We start from the raw sequence: 19,001 nt of genomic DNA, 5'->3' as shown, positions 1-19,001 counted from the left end.
GACATTTACAAGCTGTATATATTTAAAATTTCATTTCACATCACTTAGCATCACTTTCCTCATCTGTAAACTGAATGGACTGATTAGATGACAATCTCTAGGGTCTCTTCCTCTACGAAACCTATAGTTTTATGACTCAATTTAATCAGTCTTCATATTTTTCTCTTTGCCATATGACACTAATCACCACCTTCACTCCTCTATTATTTGCTCAAAGCTCTTCCACTCATGACTTCAGGTATTATCTCTAAGCTAATATCACCACCGTCGCTAACCCCAAATTCTCTGTTTCCAAATACACAGTCTCTCCACTTAGTCATTCTACCTTCACCAAAGACATAATATACCCAAACTTGTATTTACACCCAAACCAACAAACCATCCTTCAGCTTGCTCCAAATGTCCTATTTCCTTAATAATTCAATTCCTCATTATCCAAAGTCTTGGCTTAAAAGGCAAGTCTGAGTCTTCCTTCCTTCATCTCCTTTTATTAAATCCTGTTGTTCCTTCTTCCTAGATAGCAGATATTCTCCCTTTTAAAATTTCATCATTCATGCCTGGATTACTCTAAAAGCTTACTACTTGTTTTCTCCGTCCTACTCTGTTCACTCTCCAAACCATCCAATATTCTCTTGTACTGTCCAGTATGGTAGCCACTAACTGTGGGTGGCTTTTTAAATTAAAATTAAATAAAATTTAAAATTCAGTTTCTCATTCACACTACCTACAGTTCAAGGGCTCAACAGCCACATGTGGCTAGTGACTATTATATTGGACAGCACAGATACAGATACATTCCCATCCTCACAGAAAGTTCTACTGGAAGGAGATGTAATCTTAGACAACACTTCTTAGCACCCTATTTACATCATGGGTTTTCTTCTATTTAAGAACATGGGCTGGATTGCTAACACAATCAGATCAGTCCGAAATCTTTATCTGTGCATCTAAACCTTCCAGGCTTGGCTTCATCAAACGTCTTTGTATATCTTCTTTGCCAACACATACTCTGTTGGCCAAACTGTTCTCATTGATCATGTAGGCGATAATGCTCTCATTATCACATTCATTCATTCTTTCATTCAGTAAATAAACAAACTACCTGTGAGACACTTACAGGTTCCAGGAATAACGCAGAAAAGAAAACAGTCAGTAATCTTCCGGCTGGCTCTTTGCTTTCTTTCCTCTCACTGGCTTTCTGCCCATCTATCTTTCAAAGCCCATTTCCTTCAAGCTCTCCTAGCTTACCTTCCCCTCTCTAAGTTCTCAGAGCACTAGTATATAGCCCACATTTGGACACAATTAAATAGAACTTAGTTTTGTCTTCTTTCATGCTTTATCTTCCCAACTAGAATTTAATCTACTTAAGGAATTTGGCATTTACTACCAAAACAGGAGATATTTCTGTGTTAATATGAATTTAACTAAAATCAAAGAGTTATAAGAAACATTGAAATCTTATTTTATATATCTACTAAGTAGGACAATAACATTTGTTCTATCTAGTGCGTAGAATCAAACTAAATAAGACTGAATAACTTTGATTTTTCTTGTTGGCAAGAAGAAATCTCTAGGGATTTATTATTTATAAAAAAGCTAAAAAATAAAGATTAGGCAAAAGATTAGTTTTGCTGTTCTTACATTCAAGGGAAATGATGAAATCACTTTTAATAAGTTAAACACTAAGATTCCTGTTTGATAATAAAATACAATGATCCATGGAATATTATATTCTTAATTCAGGATGGCTCTTTTCTTTCCTTCCATTTCTTCAAATAAATGATTCATTCATGTATTCAATAAATAGGAACTAGACATCTACTATATTCTAGGTGCTGAAAATACATTAATAAAATAGACAAAAACTCTCCAAGGAATTACATTCTTGAGGTGCGCGCGGGAGGGGGAAAGAGAACAGACAAAATAAATTAGTAAATTATATAGTATATTAGAGTTATTATATACTAGAAGGTAATAAATGCTAGGAATAAAAAATAAAACAAGGAGATATTGCAATTTTATATTTTAGAGTGCTCAGAGAAGGTCTCACTGAGAAGATCTGAGAAGATGACATTTAAGGTAAGATTTGAAAGTCATGACCAAATGAGTGATGTAGCTACCTGGAGGAAGAAGAACCCAGGCAGACAGTAAAGTATACTGCAAAGGTACTGAGGGAGGAGAATGCTTGGTATGTTCCAGGAAGAGCTAGAGGGTCAGTATGGTCAGAGAGTTTAATGAAGAAACTGATTGTGTAGGGCCCTAAAGGCCATGTAAAAGTGAGTGAGTGAGGAAAACACTGGAGGATTTTAATCATATGAATAATATCATCTGGCTTAAGTTTTATTAGTATCATTGTGTTTCTTGTGATAAGGATAAATTCTAGTGGGGCAAAAGTTGATGCTAGGACACTGGTTAGGAGGTTAATATAGTAATACAGGTGAAAGAGGGTGGCAGCAGAGAACAGATATTGGCAAATTTTAGATACATTTAAAAGTGGAGTCAAGAGGATTTAATGATATATTGGGAGTGAGAAAGAGGCACCAAAGCTGACTCACAGATTTCAGGCCTGAAGGGTGGAGGTGCTGTTAACTGAGAAGGGGAAGTTCAAGAGAACCAGGGAGGGAAAAAGATACCAGAAGCTTAGTTTCAGACATATTAAGTCTAAAATGTCCAATGGACATCCTAATGGAGATGTCAAATAGGCAGCTGAATATACAGGTCTGGAATTCAAGAGGAAGATCAGGACTGGGAATATACATTTGAGAACTGTCAACATACAGATGGTATTTAACACTGTAAGACAGGATGAAATCACCAAGAAAGTAGTGAATTGGACTAAGTCCAGGCCATAGCTACATTAATTAAAAGATCAGCAAAGGAGATTGACTAGTGAGGACTAGTGAGGTGGGGGAAAAACCATGAGTGTGGTATGCTGAAAGCCAAGTGAAGAAAGTGTTTCACTGAGGATAGTGACCAACACGCAATGTTAAAATCAAGATGAGAACTAAGAACTGATGACTGAATTTAGCAACACAGAGGAGGCACTGGAGAGCTTGGCAAAGCATATGTGGGGAAGTGACACGGGTGAAATTAACAACAATGCCAGGGTGAAGGTCTCTATTTCTAAGTCCTCAAAGCTATACAATTAGAGTGGTACTGACAGACATAGTCTCCCTCACTGCTTACTCCTCCTTTGACTCTCACGGGGAACTACTTTTACTTGAGTAGAAGGACTTGGGAGAAAAGGGAGAGGGGCACCTATTGGGAATGTGTGCCATCTTTTCTATGACTTTTCAGGTGGTTGCTGAGTACAATTTGATTATCATATGAGTTGTAACATGTTATTACAATATAATATTGTATAATAGTTGTAATATGTTATTTCCTTTTTTTTCTTTTATTTGAGGATAGACACAGGAAATATGGAGGGTAGTGGTAGAAAGAGCTTCCACTTATCAGCTAAAGCACAAGTATTCCTGACAACTTTAGAAGATGAAAACTTGGTAGAAGATGAAAAGTTGTTTAAAAACTCAGCTAATTTAGAGACCAGAATGGGGAATTCCATTTAGCTTGTCCTATAAGATAAGCTATTTCATAACAGCCTTTTGCCCTTTCCCTTAAATTGAAAAACAGGCAAGGTGACTCTTGAAGCCACTATATATATTCAAACACAAATGTGTTTTGTGGTTAACACAACAGCTGGGTTAGGTTTGTCAAACCTAGTGACAGCTCAAGTGTTGGGTCACTATTCTCTTCAGCAGAATGAAGTATGAGTCTTTTTTCTCAGTTTAGCCAGACTGAAAGATGTCAGGTCCCTAAAAGTCTCTACATTATAATGTCTAAATACCTAAATGTATTTGTTCATTGAGTAACATAGAAAGGAAATTTCATTAGGATTCTAGTTTCTAAGTAATGATGCTTTTATTTTATGCAGGAGTCTATATGACAAAATCTATAGAGGAACAATTTCCTAAATCTCAAAGTCTAGGAAAAATGCAGATATAACACAGAAAACTTCCCAATAGTCAGTACAGCTCTAGCATTTCTTTTGTGATCATTTTTTTCATACGATGTAGCACTTAGTAAAGGTGGCTATCACCGCTTGACACAGAGCTTTATTTATAAAGGTGGGGAGGGAAAACCTCTATTTTCCAACATGCAACCAAAGAGAGAGAGAGAAAAAAAAAAAGACTGAAAGCCACATTAGTGGCCTTGACTATTTAGAAGTATTTGATAGTTGTAAAATGTGATTTGGAATATTACCTTATATTTAAGAGTTTTAAATACCATTTCAAACATATTCAATGTTTACTTGTTTCTATGAGGTAGCAAGAATAGTATCATTATGCTACTTTAAGATTCAGGAACTGAAATACAGAGAAATCAAGTGATTTGTCAAAAATCACACAGAACAGGAAACCTGTGGGTTTCTACTTCTGGGCTCTTTCCATCATATCAAAAAGATGAATTTTAAAATGTGGATACCTATAATTCAAGAACTAGAGTGAGGTTGTCAATTTATTGCCATTTCTGATTTTTAGACTTGTCTGATATCTGGGAGGGAAGGTAATATTAGCAGAGATTCATCAAATATTTAGTTGGTGTCTACTAAGTGGCAAGTCCTATCAGACATGAGATTACTCTGCAGCAGAAGGGAGGCTGGATTAGAAGCAGCCTGAGGTGGTGATGGTAGTAGCAGTATGGGAAGAGATGGAAGAAAGTAGACTAGCCACTTTTTAATTATTCTTTATACTCAAATTCATTCATAAAACAAATATGTATTTAGCACTTACCATGTACCACACAGTATTCTATGTTCCTGTATATAAACATGAACAAAATAGATAAATATCATTATCATAAAGTTTACATGACTGGGGGGCAGAATAAGAAAAATATATAGCACATATGTCAGATGACAATAAATAATTGGAGGGGTAAAAGAAAAGAAGCTGAGAAGGGAAATAAGGAGAGCTGGGGAACAAGTGTGTGTGTAGGGAGTAATTTTGCTATTTTAAAGAAAACAGTCAGCCAAAGCCTTGCTGAAAAGGTGACCTCGGAGCTGAGACTTCAAGGATATACAAGCCAATATTTGGAGAAAAAGGATTACAGGCAGAAGGATGGACAAGTGCAAAGGACCTGAGGCTGTGGTGCATTTGAAAAAACAGCAAGGAGGGGGTACAGCTCGAGCAGCTTGAGTAAAGGAAGAGTAGTAAGATGTGAGGGAGACGCTCATCTACATGCATGGCCTCCATTTACTGTGTTCCAAGTTCTCTCCAAGTTAGAATATACACAGAATTTCTACTATATGCTGTAAAATTTCTTGAAGTCCCAAAGGTTGGGTGTTATCTCAATACAGTGATCAATAACATCATTTCCTAAGACTCAGAACTAAAATAAATACTCACCACTAGGTAACTGAATAGCCTGGGTCAGATTTTCAATTTTGTCCAAAGAGAATTTGTTAATTGAGACCAAGCTTTGTGGCTAGTTTCCTAAGTCTCAACACACAGACACACACAAAAACACTCTGCAACAAAAAGAGAATGGGCAATTATACTCAGGTGTTGTTTGTATCATTTCAATGTACATTTCATCAAATGATTCGAAGACGGAAAGAATGTTAGAGAAGTATGCTAAGACTTTGCAGTTAAAATTCCATACACTAAGTGGTAATATTAAACAACCCACATACATTATCTAGAAGACAGCCTCCTAGTTTTACCCCTCTGTTCACTCCACAGAAGTTACGGCATTTAGGCTGGCAACCTCACTCATTACCTTGGTTAAATTTCCCCATGGAAAATATAAACTAACTCTTGGATTAGATTTTTAAAGGATGTTCACATTAGAACTCCCTAAAAATAACAGATACTGAATATGACATACCTCTCCCTCTCAACAAAACCATATCTGGTGATCTTGCTCCCTTCCTGGAATATTTTCCTCTTGTCCTTCATCGACATCAATGATTTGCAAAGGAAGGGGTTCTCCAGGACTATGCATCAGAAGGGTGAAGGATTTTGCAAGTCACCTTCCAAGTGACTACTACCTTAAGCCTAAGTCACATTTTTTTTTCAAAACCAAATGATAATTTTATTATAGATGCAACTAAAATACCTGGAATATATAATTCATATCAAACTATAAAGTTCAATATAACTTCCAGGGATGTAAAAAAAACTAAGGAATCTTTCAAGTTTAGGTGATTAAAATTAATGAGAGGAAACGTTCATTTCTGCCTCTTACTGTTGTGGCCTCTCCCGTCGCGGAGCACAGGCTCCGGACGCGCAGGCTCAGTGGCCATGGCTCACAGGTCCAGCCGCTCCGCGGCATGTGGAATCTTCCCAGACCGGGGCACAAACCCGTGTCCCCTGCATCGGTAGGCGGACTCTCAACCACTGCACCACCAGGGAAGCCCATAAGTCGCATTTTTGAGGTATGTTGGGGCTAACGGGAAGGGAAAGTCGAGAACCACTAATCCAAATCCTTTAGGTCCAGCTAAAATCCCACTTCCTCTACAGGGCTTTTCAAGCCCACCTCAGGTTCAAAGGACGAGTTAATTTGTAAAAATAAAAAGCTTGTATTAGCTTTTTACCTTTCTCCCCCCTCCCCCCCAGTTATGATTAACTTTTCCTTAAGAGTAAGAAGAGAGTGGGCTTCCCTGGTGGCGCAGTGGTTGAGAGTCCGCCTGCCGATGCAGGGGACACGGATTCGTGCCCCGGTCTGGGAAGATCCCACGTGCCGCGGAGAGGCTGGGCCCGTGAGCCATGGCCGCTGAGCCTGCGCGTCCGGAGCCTGTGCTCCGCAAAGGGAGAGACCACAACAGTGAGGGGCCTGTGTACCGCAAAAAAAAAAAAGAGTAAGAAGAGTGTGTTTTGTCCAAGAAAAAGGACCTGGATTCCAATATACCATCATAAGAAGAAAATTCTGTTGTGTATAAGGTAAATTTCCATTATAAGGAATATCTGTTTCCACAGAGAAATTTTAAACTTTCTCCTGACAAAGAAGAGGTAGAAGAAATATACATCATCTCAGTGCTTGGTCTCTAATAAGTGTAAAACTAATTCTCTTGCTATTTTCAAATCTGAATTATCCAGAGCCGGCTAGAATCTAAACTCTAAGCCTATCCATTAGAGTCATGAATTTATTTACTTTAGCTAAGAACAACTGTATAACATTAGATTCCTCCTGGTATAAAACTACATATTTTCCTTGGTGTTTGCTATATAAAGTCATTTTTCTTAGGACTATAATCTGGCTCACAAACAGATCACAAAATTTTACATCTCTCAAGGATCCTCGATGACACTTTTCAGATGAGGAGAAAGCTTCAGAGAGGTCAAATTACTTGTCTAAAGTCACAAAGCCAGCCACAGTTTACTTAATTTCAATGATGAACACCTTTGGGATATATTTTATTGAATGAAAAGGAAAGCTATGAAATGCTTATTATACGTGTTACCTTTGGATTTTAGACACTGTTGGCTTTAACATGGATTCTTCTCAAACACTAAATTTCTAATAAAGGCACACAAAGTAATCTGCTTCTTACAAAACTTTAGACGGAAACAGGCTGAAATTTAATGGTAATTTCCTGTGCTACCACAAGGCAAATTCAATTTGCATTGTTTTCTTTTTTTTTAAAATAAATTTATTTATTTATTTATTTTTGGCTGCGTTGGGTCTTCGTTGCTGTGCGCGGGCTTTCTCTACTTGCAGCAAGTGGGGGCTATTTATTCTTCGTTGCGGTGCGCGGGCTTCTCATTATGGTGGCTTCTCTTTGTTGCGGAGCACGGGCTCTAGAGCACAGGGTCAGTAGCTGTGGTGCACAGGCTTAGCTGCTCCGTGGCATGTGGGACCTTCCCGGACCAGGGATTGAACGCGTATCCCCTGCATTGGCAGGCGGATTCTTAACCACTGCACCACCAGGGAAGTCCCTGCATTGTTTTCTGTTTTTTTTTTTTTGCGGTACGCGGGCCTCTCACTGTTGTGGCCTCTCCCGTTGCGGAGCACAGGCTCCGGACGTGCAGGCTCAGCGGCCATGGCTCACGGGCCTAGCCGCTCTGCGGCATGTGGGATCTTCCCAGACCGGGGCATGAACTCGTGTTCCCTGCATCGGCAGGCGGACTCTCAACCACTGCGCCACCAGGGAAGTCCCCTGCATTGTCTTCTTATTCAACATGTTTTGCAGTAGGACTGTTAGAGGTCCATGTATATAGCAGAGGTTAGTCGTAACTAACCCCAGGGTATCCAAAAGAGCAAATTCTTCTAATTTTCTCATGTAAGCCAAAATGATTAAGTACAAATCAGAATATTTTATTAAGTATTACATGCCACTTCTACATACAGATATAACAAGTAAAATGTCTTCTTGCCTTTATACACCATTCCCAAAATGTGCTTTCATTATAGTATGGTTAACTTACTCCAAAGAAGTCCATCTAAACATTTCTTAAAGGGTTGGTAACTCTATACTACAAACTTATGTGTTATATGCAAGAGTTATCTTCAATCTGTGAATAATATGTATGATTGGGAGAAAGTATCAACCCCAGAAGAATATCATCTTCCAACCATTAACGTTTAAGTAAACTATCGGCAGTGGTTTTCACTGAAGAACAATGAGGCTGAAATTCAATTCTACACTTTGATCTTTTAACACATTTGACTTAGACTATTATTTAACAAAGTGTATGTACATAGTAAATAATTTTTAAAAAGCAAGTCTCCCAGGCTTACCTGGTGGCGCAGTGGTTAAGAATCCGCCTGCCAATGCAGGGGACACCGGTTCGTGCCCCGGTCTGGGAAGATCCCACATGCCGCGGAGCAGCTAAGCCCGTGCGCCACAGCTTCTGAGCCTATGCTCTAGAGCCCGCGAGCTGCAACTACTGAAGCCCGCGTGCCTAGAGCCCGTGCTCCACCACAAAGAGAAGCCACCGCAATGAGAAGCCTGCGCACCGCAATGAAGAGTAGCCTCCCACTCGCTGCAGCTAGAGGAAGCCCGGGTGCAGCAACGAAGACCCAGTGCAGCCAAAAATAAATAAATAAAGTAAATAAATTTATTAAAAAAATCTATGACAGTAAAAATGGGGATATCAATTTATTAAAAAAAAAAAAAAGCTAGTCTCCCTCCCACCCCCAACCCAAGTCTCCCAGGTCCAATCTTCTCAGAGGCAATCAACTGCTACCTATCCAAAGATAGCCTATGTGTATGAAAAAAAAAAGGTGTGTGTGTATATGTGCATATTTCAAAGTGTAGTTTTAAAGTACAGTCACTTCTTTGCAACAATACTTACAGAATGACAGAATAATAAAAACACCATAATCTTAAATTCTTAAATTAATATAATGCTTCATAGTTTTCAAAGTGCTTTCAAGTATCAGCTCATTGATCTTCAAAACTAACAGCCCTTGGTAAACATATTCCAACTTCAAAGAATCTAATTGAGTCATTTAATATAGCCATCTCGAATTTCAGGAAAATGATACACAAGTTAACACCAAATGAAAGCTGTGTAGTTAAAAAACAAAAAAGCAACACACTCCAAGGAGACTTTACTGTCTTCTCTTGGTAGCATATTCCAGTGTCGCAAATCTACAGTCAATAACTTACTGTTATTGACTATTATTTTTAACTAATAAACTGGCATCAACACCATGAAAACATTTCAGAATTACAATACACATATTTTTAAATTAGTTTCTCTATTTCAGCCTATTATTGCCAATATAATTGAATAGGAAAGCCATTCTCTATTCCTTATCTATTCCCACCACATCCACAATATATGGAACTGATTTTACTAGGGTCTCATTTCATGTAACAGAAGAGCAGCATCCATCAGTCTTCCTATTTTGGTTATGTAATGCATCAGAATGACCTTATAACGTTGATGACATTACTACCTGACTTAAGCCTCCTAAAAGTGGGTTAATGATTAACATGAAGATGTAACATTTAACTGACAGCAAAATATAAATATAAAACATTATATTTACAAGTATGAAACTAGTTGATGTCTGAAGTAACATAGAAAATTAAATTTTAAAAGCATGAAAAAGAAAAAAAAAAGCATGAAAAAGATGTTGTATACATTTCCATTATTTAAAAGCACCCATCTGGTACTGACTCCCTTGCCTATGTATTTGAGTTATTTAATTACATAAAATACTACTTCACTGTACCCATATAGTATTTATCATTAAAAGGGTTTGAAATATTTTCTTTTTAATTGTGGTAAAAATACATAAAATCTACCATTTTCGCCATCAAAATACTTTTTTGTTTTTTGCGGTATGCGGGCCTCTCACTGCTGTGGCCTCTCCCGTTGTGGAGCACAGGCTCCGGGCGCGCAGGCTCAGCGGCCATGGCTCACGGGCCTAGCCGCCCCGCGGCATGTGGGATCTTCTTGGACCGGGGCACGAACCCGTGTCCCCTGCATCGGCAGACGGACTCTCAACCACTGCGCCACCAGGGAAGCCCCATCAAAATACTTTTAAAAGACCCCAATTAATTTACTTAAAATGGAAATGAGATCCCTATTCCTTTTACTAATAAGAGTACATTCACTGAAAGATTAAGTCAATCATGTATATTATCACAGCTCATAAACCCAAAAGAAATCAGGTGGAAATTCAAAGGAGACTACGTTTGAAAATTTAATAGTTTTAAGAATTCAGATTATGATCAACACTTCTCTAAATCTTAAGTCTCTTAAGCTGGTACCAAACTGACACCAAATAATAGGACACTATCAAATGTAGGAAGGGCAAGAGTAACATTTTTAGACAAAAATATTTTCAAGCGCTCTACAAATCCGAATGAAATTATTTCAGTAAGTCAACAGGTGAATTGGGGGACAGAAGTCCCACAACTCCTATTTCTCGGTCATTAATCTCTTCACAGGCCAACCCAGAATACACTGGTATGGTTTTTATATTCTATGTTTTTCACCATATGAAAAATTTTAATATAGCCAAAGAAAGCTCTTCAACTGAGTAGGAAAGAAATGTGATATGAATGAAAAAAGAATCAAGTCATCATTGATTTTCTGTTATTTTAATTATCTTTGATATAGAAAGTAGATTCTGTGTGGCTATATCTGTCCTAAAGAAAGTAAGCCTCCTGTGAAAATGTGAAAATAAATGTGAACCCCAAACCGAGATAACTATTGAGCATCCATTCCTGGAAAATTAAAGTTCAAGCTATTATCTTAGAACAAACTGTATAGCCTTTATCTTTCATTTTAGAAAGGTCAGAAAATACATGTTCACATTTTCTTACATGTGAGTAAAGAAACAATGGAAGGCTAAATAAGAAACTGGTTACCTATGGAGGCAGGGATATGAAACCGTTGAAAAGACATGGAAGCAAGAGTTCACAGTTATGTAATTTTTTATTTTTGAACTACAGAAATGATTACTATTAAAAAATAAAAGAGGGGCTTCCCTGGTGGCATAGTGGTTGAGAGCCCACCTGCCGATGCAGGGGACACGGGTTTGTGCCCCGGTCCGGGAAGATCTCACATGCCGTGGAGCGACTAGGCCCGTGAGCCACGGCCCCTGAGCCTGCGTGTCCGGAGCCTGTGCTCCGCAACGGAAGAGGCCACAACAGTGAGAGGCCCGCAAACCGCAAAAAAAAAAAAAAAAAAAGAGTATAATACTCTTACTGAAACAATCAATCTTAAAACTATTTTCTCAAAGCCTCCTCAGCTTTTATCATACCTTCTAAAAAACTGAAATTCCGGAATAGAAGAAAAAAACTGATTTTCTATTACCCATTTAAAAGATTTGAGGGGGGTTGGCGGGGAGGGACAACAGAGCCAGAGTGAGTTAAAACAAGACTTTCTGAATTTTTAATTCATTGTATTTCATCCCTTAAACATTATTATAGAAACTCAAGAGTAAATTCTTCTCCTTAACAAAGACATTTTCTAAAAGGCAATACAGTTTATAAAGTTTCATGTAAGTACATGCAGTTAAGCTTCAACTACATTTAATATGGCTTTATTAAATCAACTATCTTACTCAGATTGATGTTTCTCTGGCCAAATAAACAACTTTGTGGAAAACACTTAGCAAGTTTTACTGATATATTCAAACCCTATCAGACATTAATTTCAGCCCTATTGAAAAGGGCTGCTCTAAAGAAGTTACCTAAGTTATTTACTACACTGTTTTCTATAAGCATGGAGAAATATCATAGTCCATGAGAGTAAACTGATTAATACACCAGAAATTTAGGGAGGCAGTTGGTGTGGGGAAGCAGAATGGGTTTAGAGTTAGACCTAAGTTTGAACCTGAGTCTGCCTCTGGCTGATCTTGGGAAAATTAACTTCTCTGAACCTGTTTCTTTTTCTTTCTTTCTTTTTTTTTTTTTGCGGTATGCGGGCCTCTCACTGTTGTGGCCTCTCCTGTTGCGGAGCACAGGCTCCTGACGCACAGGCTCAGCGGCCATGGCTCACGGGCCTAGCCGCTCCACGGCATGTGGGATCTTCCCGGACCGGGGCACAAACCCGCGTCCCTTGCATCGGCAGGTGGACTCTCAACCACTGCGCCACCAGGGAAGCCCCCCCGCCACGCTTTTTTTAAAGTTATTTATTTATTTATTTTATTTTTGGCTGCGTTGCGTCTTCGTTGCAGCAAGTGGGGGCTACTCTTTGCTGCGGTGCATGGGCTTCTCATTGTGGTGGCTTCTCTTGTTGTGGAGCACAGGCTCTAGGTGTGCGGGCTTCAGTAGTTGTGGCATGCGGGCTCAGTAGCTGTGGCTTGCAGGTTCTAGAGCGCAGGCTCAGTAGTTGTGGCGCACGGGCTTAGCTGCTCCGCGGCACGTGGGATGTTCCCCAATCAGAGCTCGAACCCGTGTCCCCTGCATTGGCAAGCAGATTCTTAACTATTGTGCCACCAGGGAAGCCCCTGAACTGTTTCTTTAATGACAAAATGAAGCTGATACCACCTAACTTTAAGGATCATTAGGAGAATTAAATGTAATGTGCAAAACCGGCAGGTTTCAGACTATTTCGGCTGGCTCATGAAGAGGACTTAGGGAAGAAAGAAAAAGCTTTCCTTAGCGACTATTTTGAAGTCACATGTGAGAAAACTATAAAGGAAGAAAATAATCTAAAATGGCAAGGAAAAGGAACTTTTCTGGGAGTCGGGTAACTGGGATCTGGTCAAAGAGAATAACTGAGCATCTAGCTTTTAAAATGAAGATTTTTACTTCATCTATTTTAATTTACTTCCTCCTTTTTACTTAGTTCAGATGTCAATATACACTAGCCTGAAGGAATCATTTGAATATTCTAGGGGAAATATCCAGTGTAAGCAAACATGACTATCAAACTTAAAGATAAAAAGCAGCTAAGGTGGGCTTCCCTGGTGGCGCAGTGGTTGAGAGTCCGCCTGCCGATGCAGGGGACACGGGTTCGTGCCCCTATCCCGGAAGATCCCACATGCCGCGCAGCGGCTGGGCCCGCGAGCCATGGCCGCGGAGCCTGTGTGTCCGGAGCCTGTGCTCCGCAACGGGAGAGGCCACAGCAGTGAGAGGCCCGCGTACAGCAAAAAAAAAAAAAAAAAAAAGCAGCTAAGGAATAAACAGAACTTTGTTGGTGAAAAAAAAAACCCATCTAAATTAGATACTGGGTTTTAAATCACTGCAAACATTTATGAATATTTTCTTTCAGAAAATTTCCAACAAAATTTAAAGATGATCACATGAATATTTCTTCTCATCAAAATAGGAAATTGCTTTATAAATATGAGATCATCTTAAGACAAGTCTACATTTGTGGGAGATTATCTCTTATTGGCAAAAACACTTGTTTGTAAAGCTGGAATCATATGAAATTGCCATTGTTCAACTGTTTTTGACCTGCAAAAAACCAATTTCACTTTAAGTGTTCCACGTGTGCCAGAAATACCATGCACTGGGGTACAACAGGGCCTCTGTTTTCAGGTAACGTGGATTTAGCCAAAAAGACAGAATAGAGGCACAGTGCATTCACTGTAGTTTAAAAAAATTTTTTTGACATAACTATTCAGTTTCTCCTCCATATTTTAGTGCCATACAGACTGAAACAATTAAGAATATTATTTTTTCAATTCATTACTGAATTTTTTTCAATTCATTACTATGCTAAGGACTCTTGATAGAAAACAAATTTCCTTCGATTTGGTCCTGACCATCCAGTTTAGGACCCAGAAACCATGTTAAAATGGAGAGGGATGTTAGAAAAAGGAATTAAAAGAGGTCACCTCTTGGAGTCTTTTTACATAATCTGTACCTTTTATTTCTTCATGTTATAGAGAAGATGTGCTCCTAATCCCCCTAAAAGTGTTTTTTCCCCCCCTATAAATCACGGTCATGCATACAGTACAGAGAGAAAAGAGTATTAAAAGTTCACAAAATAATTGGGAGAGAAATACCTAGAAAGCAGTTATTTTCTACTTAGAAACTTATCACCTAGCTCTCACTTGTTTCAAACATCCTTATGCAGAAGGGTCACTGCCCTGACAATCTACACAACTTCCGCTTTTTAGTTGTACTATATATTTGAAAATACGTGATCAGAGGTTCACCTGAAGGAGAAACAAAAATGCTCTCTTTACTGTTTAGGAGAAACGTGGAGGCTTCCCAGCCCCCTCACCCCCACCCACACACCTGGAATGAGGAGAAGGGAAGCAAGGAAAATTTATTCTAATACTCCTAAAAAGTCCCTGTTAGGCTTGGAGATCCAAGAAAAAAGATGAAATTTGACATGGGGATGAAGGCAAGAGCTTTGCTCATTTTTGCTTGAATGCACACATCCTACACTGGGGTCACCTGTGAGGAACTAAAGGTTTCCCCTCAAGACAATAAGGCATTTCAGGATTTAACAATTCTAACAACCAAGGAAGTGTAGAATGTCTACTGATTTACTATTTGTTTAAGCTTCTGTCTGCAGAGAATGAACTGTGACACAATTTAGCCACCAACTGCTACATTTTAAAAATACAGCTTTTAAAAACAGAATGGGTTTTTGAAATAAGCTCAACTCTCAGCACACCTCTTTCCAAAGTAGTTTCTGCACTCACTTAAAAAGAGAGCTCAATGACTGCGTCAACAGAGGTCCACTGCCAAGGCTGATTCATAAAATCAGCAGCCCCTCTTCTAAGAGGGCTTTGCTTTCTTTCTTTCTTTTTTTAAATTTAAGTTTGATTTTCTTAGTTTAAAAGAAGTTTGCCCCCAAAGCTGCACACGTGAAACCTGTTTTTGAATCACAACTCTGTAAAAATTGATTCCTGAGCCTTCAGGTTACTGCTTTTCACACACTCCTTAATGAAGGAATAAGTGAGTTTCTTAATACAACCACTCATGTTAACATTTTCAAGCCGGTCATGCTTATTGAACTATTTTATGGTAGTTGTCCCCAGTTTAATATTAAACTCTGTGTGAAAGCACTGATTCCAAAGACCAATAAAGCTTTCTCATTTGGGTCAAAAGCTGCTACATGAATTGCTAATTAAACATGCACTTTTTACCCACTATTCTCTCCTTCACTCACACCCTCTGGAAACTGTAACTGAGAAGCAGACTACAACTTCCTGCAAATTCACAGATGATAGCTCTAGTTTTAGGGGAACAGAATCCGGGGTTTCCAGTGCAGTCAGCCTTAAACCTTTGTGTCTGTCTGAGCAAAGAACAAAAGGCGGCGCTTCCTCCCTCTGTCCCTCCTTACCACCGGAGGAGGCAGGCTTGACAGAACAGTTGTAGAGAAAAAAGGAGACCACGCCAAAGCTGGTGAGTTTCCCCTAAACACACACACAAAGCTACCCAAGGTACCCACCTTGGATAGCTGCCTCCTGAGGCTAAAGCGCTGAACCATGGTCACCCTGAGTAATCTTCAGACAAAGCAATCCACGCAGGGAAGGGCTTTTTAAAAAACAGCTTCTTGTAAAAGTCGGTGGCAAAACATTTTGAAGACTATCACTGAAGTCCAAAGAATGTGCCTGGGAGTCTTAGCAAACTTGGAAGCCCTTCATTGTTCTACGGGAGATACGGCAAAGCCCACGTAGGAGGGAGAGGGCGGCAGACGCGGCGGGGAAGGCGGAATCCTGGAGCTGCTGCGCCCAGTGCCCGGCCCTGCTAGCACTTCCTGTGAGTCAGCCGAGAGGGGTCCAGGCAGAAGGACCACCCCTTCCCTTTCCACCAAATCATTAGCCTAGGATGCCGCCGTGGTGCCACCTGAGACTCCGGGGACGGACCTGATTGTCTGTGTGGGAGGAGGACCGGAGCGCTGGGGTCAGAAGGCATCTGCCTCCAGGAGAAACTGGCAACCGCGACGATTCCTCCCACCCGACCCCTCCCAGTGGAGGGGGTCCGCGGCAAAGACAACAACCCCTACTCAACCTCCGCCGCAGGTAATCTTGCTGGGCGAAACCGTGTGAAAGAAGCCCTACTCCGAGAAGGAAACTCCTCCCCGCCGGCTCGGCAGCCGTCCGGCTTTGTCTAAGTAATTGGCCAAGCCTTTCCTCTTACTCACAGGGAGGGGTCCGGCCGGCCTGGGGCAGGAATGTCAGGTGCAGAGACGCCTATTCCGAGGGTGACTTCAACTTCGTTAACAAGTTAAACAAATTGAAACTGTCTCCTGAGATGCTTTCCCTCTCATTAGAACAATGTAACTTTTAAAAATCTACACACAAAAGGAACAGCTCAGACTGAATTAATGCAGGTAAAAAAGGTATGAAAAAATGTCAATTGTGAGGGCAGTTCCAAAGATAAAAAAATATTTTGTTATCATTTACCAGTCTCTTCCTATCTATTTGATTCTGCTTCCAGACAGCAAATTTAAGGATAAAGCTTCATTTTAATGAAACTGTCCACTCTATATGCTCCTCTCCAAATTTTTCATTACTTCTGAATGAATTTAATAACTGACCAAGGCAGAACTTTTTGGCATATATTAATGTTTTCCTGCTCCAGTGACTCTCAATTCTCTGTGAGCATGATGACGTGTTAGGCTACATACAGCCTTTTTGAAGTGAACCTACTATATGCAGTTGTTGTGTTGAGTACTTAACATCTTTCATACCATTGATTTCTCAAACCTGTGAAATACGTATTAATATCCAACTCAGACAAGTAAAGCAGGGATCTTCTCTCTAAAATCTCAATATTATGAGTAAACCATATAGTGTTACTAAATTTTTTCTTCAGGTGAGAAAAATGAAAAATGAATTCGAAAAGATAGATCTTGGGGCTTCCCTGGTGGCGCAGTGGTTAAGAATCCGCCTGCCAATGCAGGGGACATGGGTTCGAGCCCTGGTCTGCGAAGATCCTGCATGCCATGGAGCAACTAAGCCTGTGCGCCACAACTACTGAGCCTGCACTCGAGAGCCCACGAGCCAAAACTACTGAAACCTGCACGCCTAGAGCCCATGCTCTGCAACAAAGAGAAGCCACCACAATGAGAAGACCGCGCACCACAACGCAGAGTAACCCCTGCTTGCCACAACTGGAGAAAGCCTGCGTGCAGCAACGAAGACCCAATGCAGCCAAAATTAAATTAATCAATAAATAAAATTTAAAAAAAGATCTTTGAGCAATGGTTATTCTCAACTATGCCCATATCACACACTACTGTTTCCAATTATCACCAAATATGATGCACAATTTTAAAAAATTCACCTAAAATATGTCACACATTTCACAGTACCTCAGGAAGAGGGGAAAAGATGTACCAAATTCAAACAAATAGCAGGATGCCAAGGCTCAAAAAAATTACTCTAACCAAAACGCATATATGAAATTTTTATTCCAAAAAACCTTAAATGGAAAAGAATTGCACATATTTAACTAAACTTTGTGAAATTCCAAAGCTTACAAAAACTATTAGAACAGCTCTGAATGAAAGTGAAGACTCCTTCATATCTGGGTTCAGAGTATGCAATGTAACCTAACAGTTAAACTAACTGATTGAAATTTAATTCGAAGTGGAAAGTAGGCTGACAGAGAACTTGAATTCTGTGTTTTCTTTTTAATGGTAAGAGTACCAGTACCTCCATTTTTCTCCTACAAAGAAAGAAACCAAGTATTCAGAAAACTTCTCCTGGGAATGCAGAAGAATTAACGAGATGCTTTCGGCTTGCATGATCTTAGTTCCCCAACCAGGGACTGAACCCACACCCTTGGCAGTGAAAGCGTGGAGTCCTAACCACTGGACTGCCAGGGAATTCTCAAGACATAGTGTCTTTAAACATAAACATGAGGTGTTTCTGATACAAGTAACCAGAATCCCAGCATTGCTGTAAGATTCTTTCTAACCCTACCCCTACCAAAAAAAAAAAAAAAGAAAAGAAAAGGGTTAAAGGAATTAGAAAAAAATGTCAATAGTCTACAGACTCAAGTACACATTAAATATCAATCATAACTGAACAGGGTATAAATCCTCAAAGTGCCAGATACACATAAGAAGACTTAAAAGGATGGTGTCTTCATTCTAGGAGGAACCTACTCAGTTTTTGCCTATTAAAATAAAGATAAAACTGGAATTGTTTAAATGCAATAAAACCTGTTAAAAGTAATTCAAACACATGAATCCAATTCATTCCTTGATAAAACAAAAAACTGAAAAGATCCTCAATAAATTGAGCTGTTAGGGGAAAGATTAGAATCTCTAAATTTCATTTATTTTGAGGAGTCTGGCAGCTTTTTGGATGAGAATAGCAGACCAAGATCAAAGGTTACAAAATAATAACAGGAAACGTAAAAATGCATAACCAAGAGAAAAATCAACAGCCCTGTAATCATTCCCTAATACTCCAGGACCGAAATATACAATGCCATTTTCATTAGTCTGTGACTAAAAATCCACATCTTTTTCTTCTTTTCTTTTTTTAAAATAAATTTATTTATTTAATTGATTGATTTTTGGCTGCGTTGGGTCTTTGTTGGCTGCGTGCGGGCTTTCTCTAGTTGCAGCGAACGGGGGCTACTCTTCATTGCAGTGCACAGGCCTCAT

At 39.5% G+C, this 19,001-nt stretch overlaps 1 protein-coding gene across 4 annotated transcripts in view; it reads right to left on the bottom strand.

Moving 5' to 3' along the window:
• The window catches only part of TMCC1 (transmembrane and coiled-coil domain family 1), a 221,000-nt gene that overhangs the window by 95,651 nt on the left and 106,348 nt on the right, over positions 1-19,001 (bottom strand). Inside the window, exon 1 of one of the 4 annotated variants that reach the window (XM_081247085.1) lies at positions 15,828-15,970. The exons of the other annotated variants lie outside the window; for them this stretch is intronic. Coding sequence (XP_081103211.1) covers positions 15,828-15,866 — 39 coding nt within the window. The 5' untranslated portion in view covers positions 15,867-15,970. Of the gene's footprint in view, positions 1-15,827; positions 15,971-19,001 lie in introns of those variants that run through there. 4 annotated transcript variants of the gene reach the window in all.

This window comes from Mesoplodon bidens (genome assembly GCF_964165515.1).
Source record: "Mesoplodon bidens genome assembly, chromosome: 10".
In the NCBI taxonomy this organism is placed as follows: Eukaryota; Metazoa; Chordata; class Mammalia; order Artiodactyla; family Ziphiidae; genus Mesoplodon; species Mesoplodon bidens.
The sequence above is the reverse complement of the archived record's forward strand: the minus strand, read 5'-3'. Positions and strand labels throughout refer to the sequence as shown.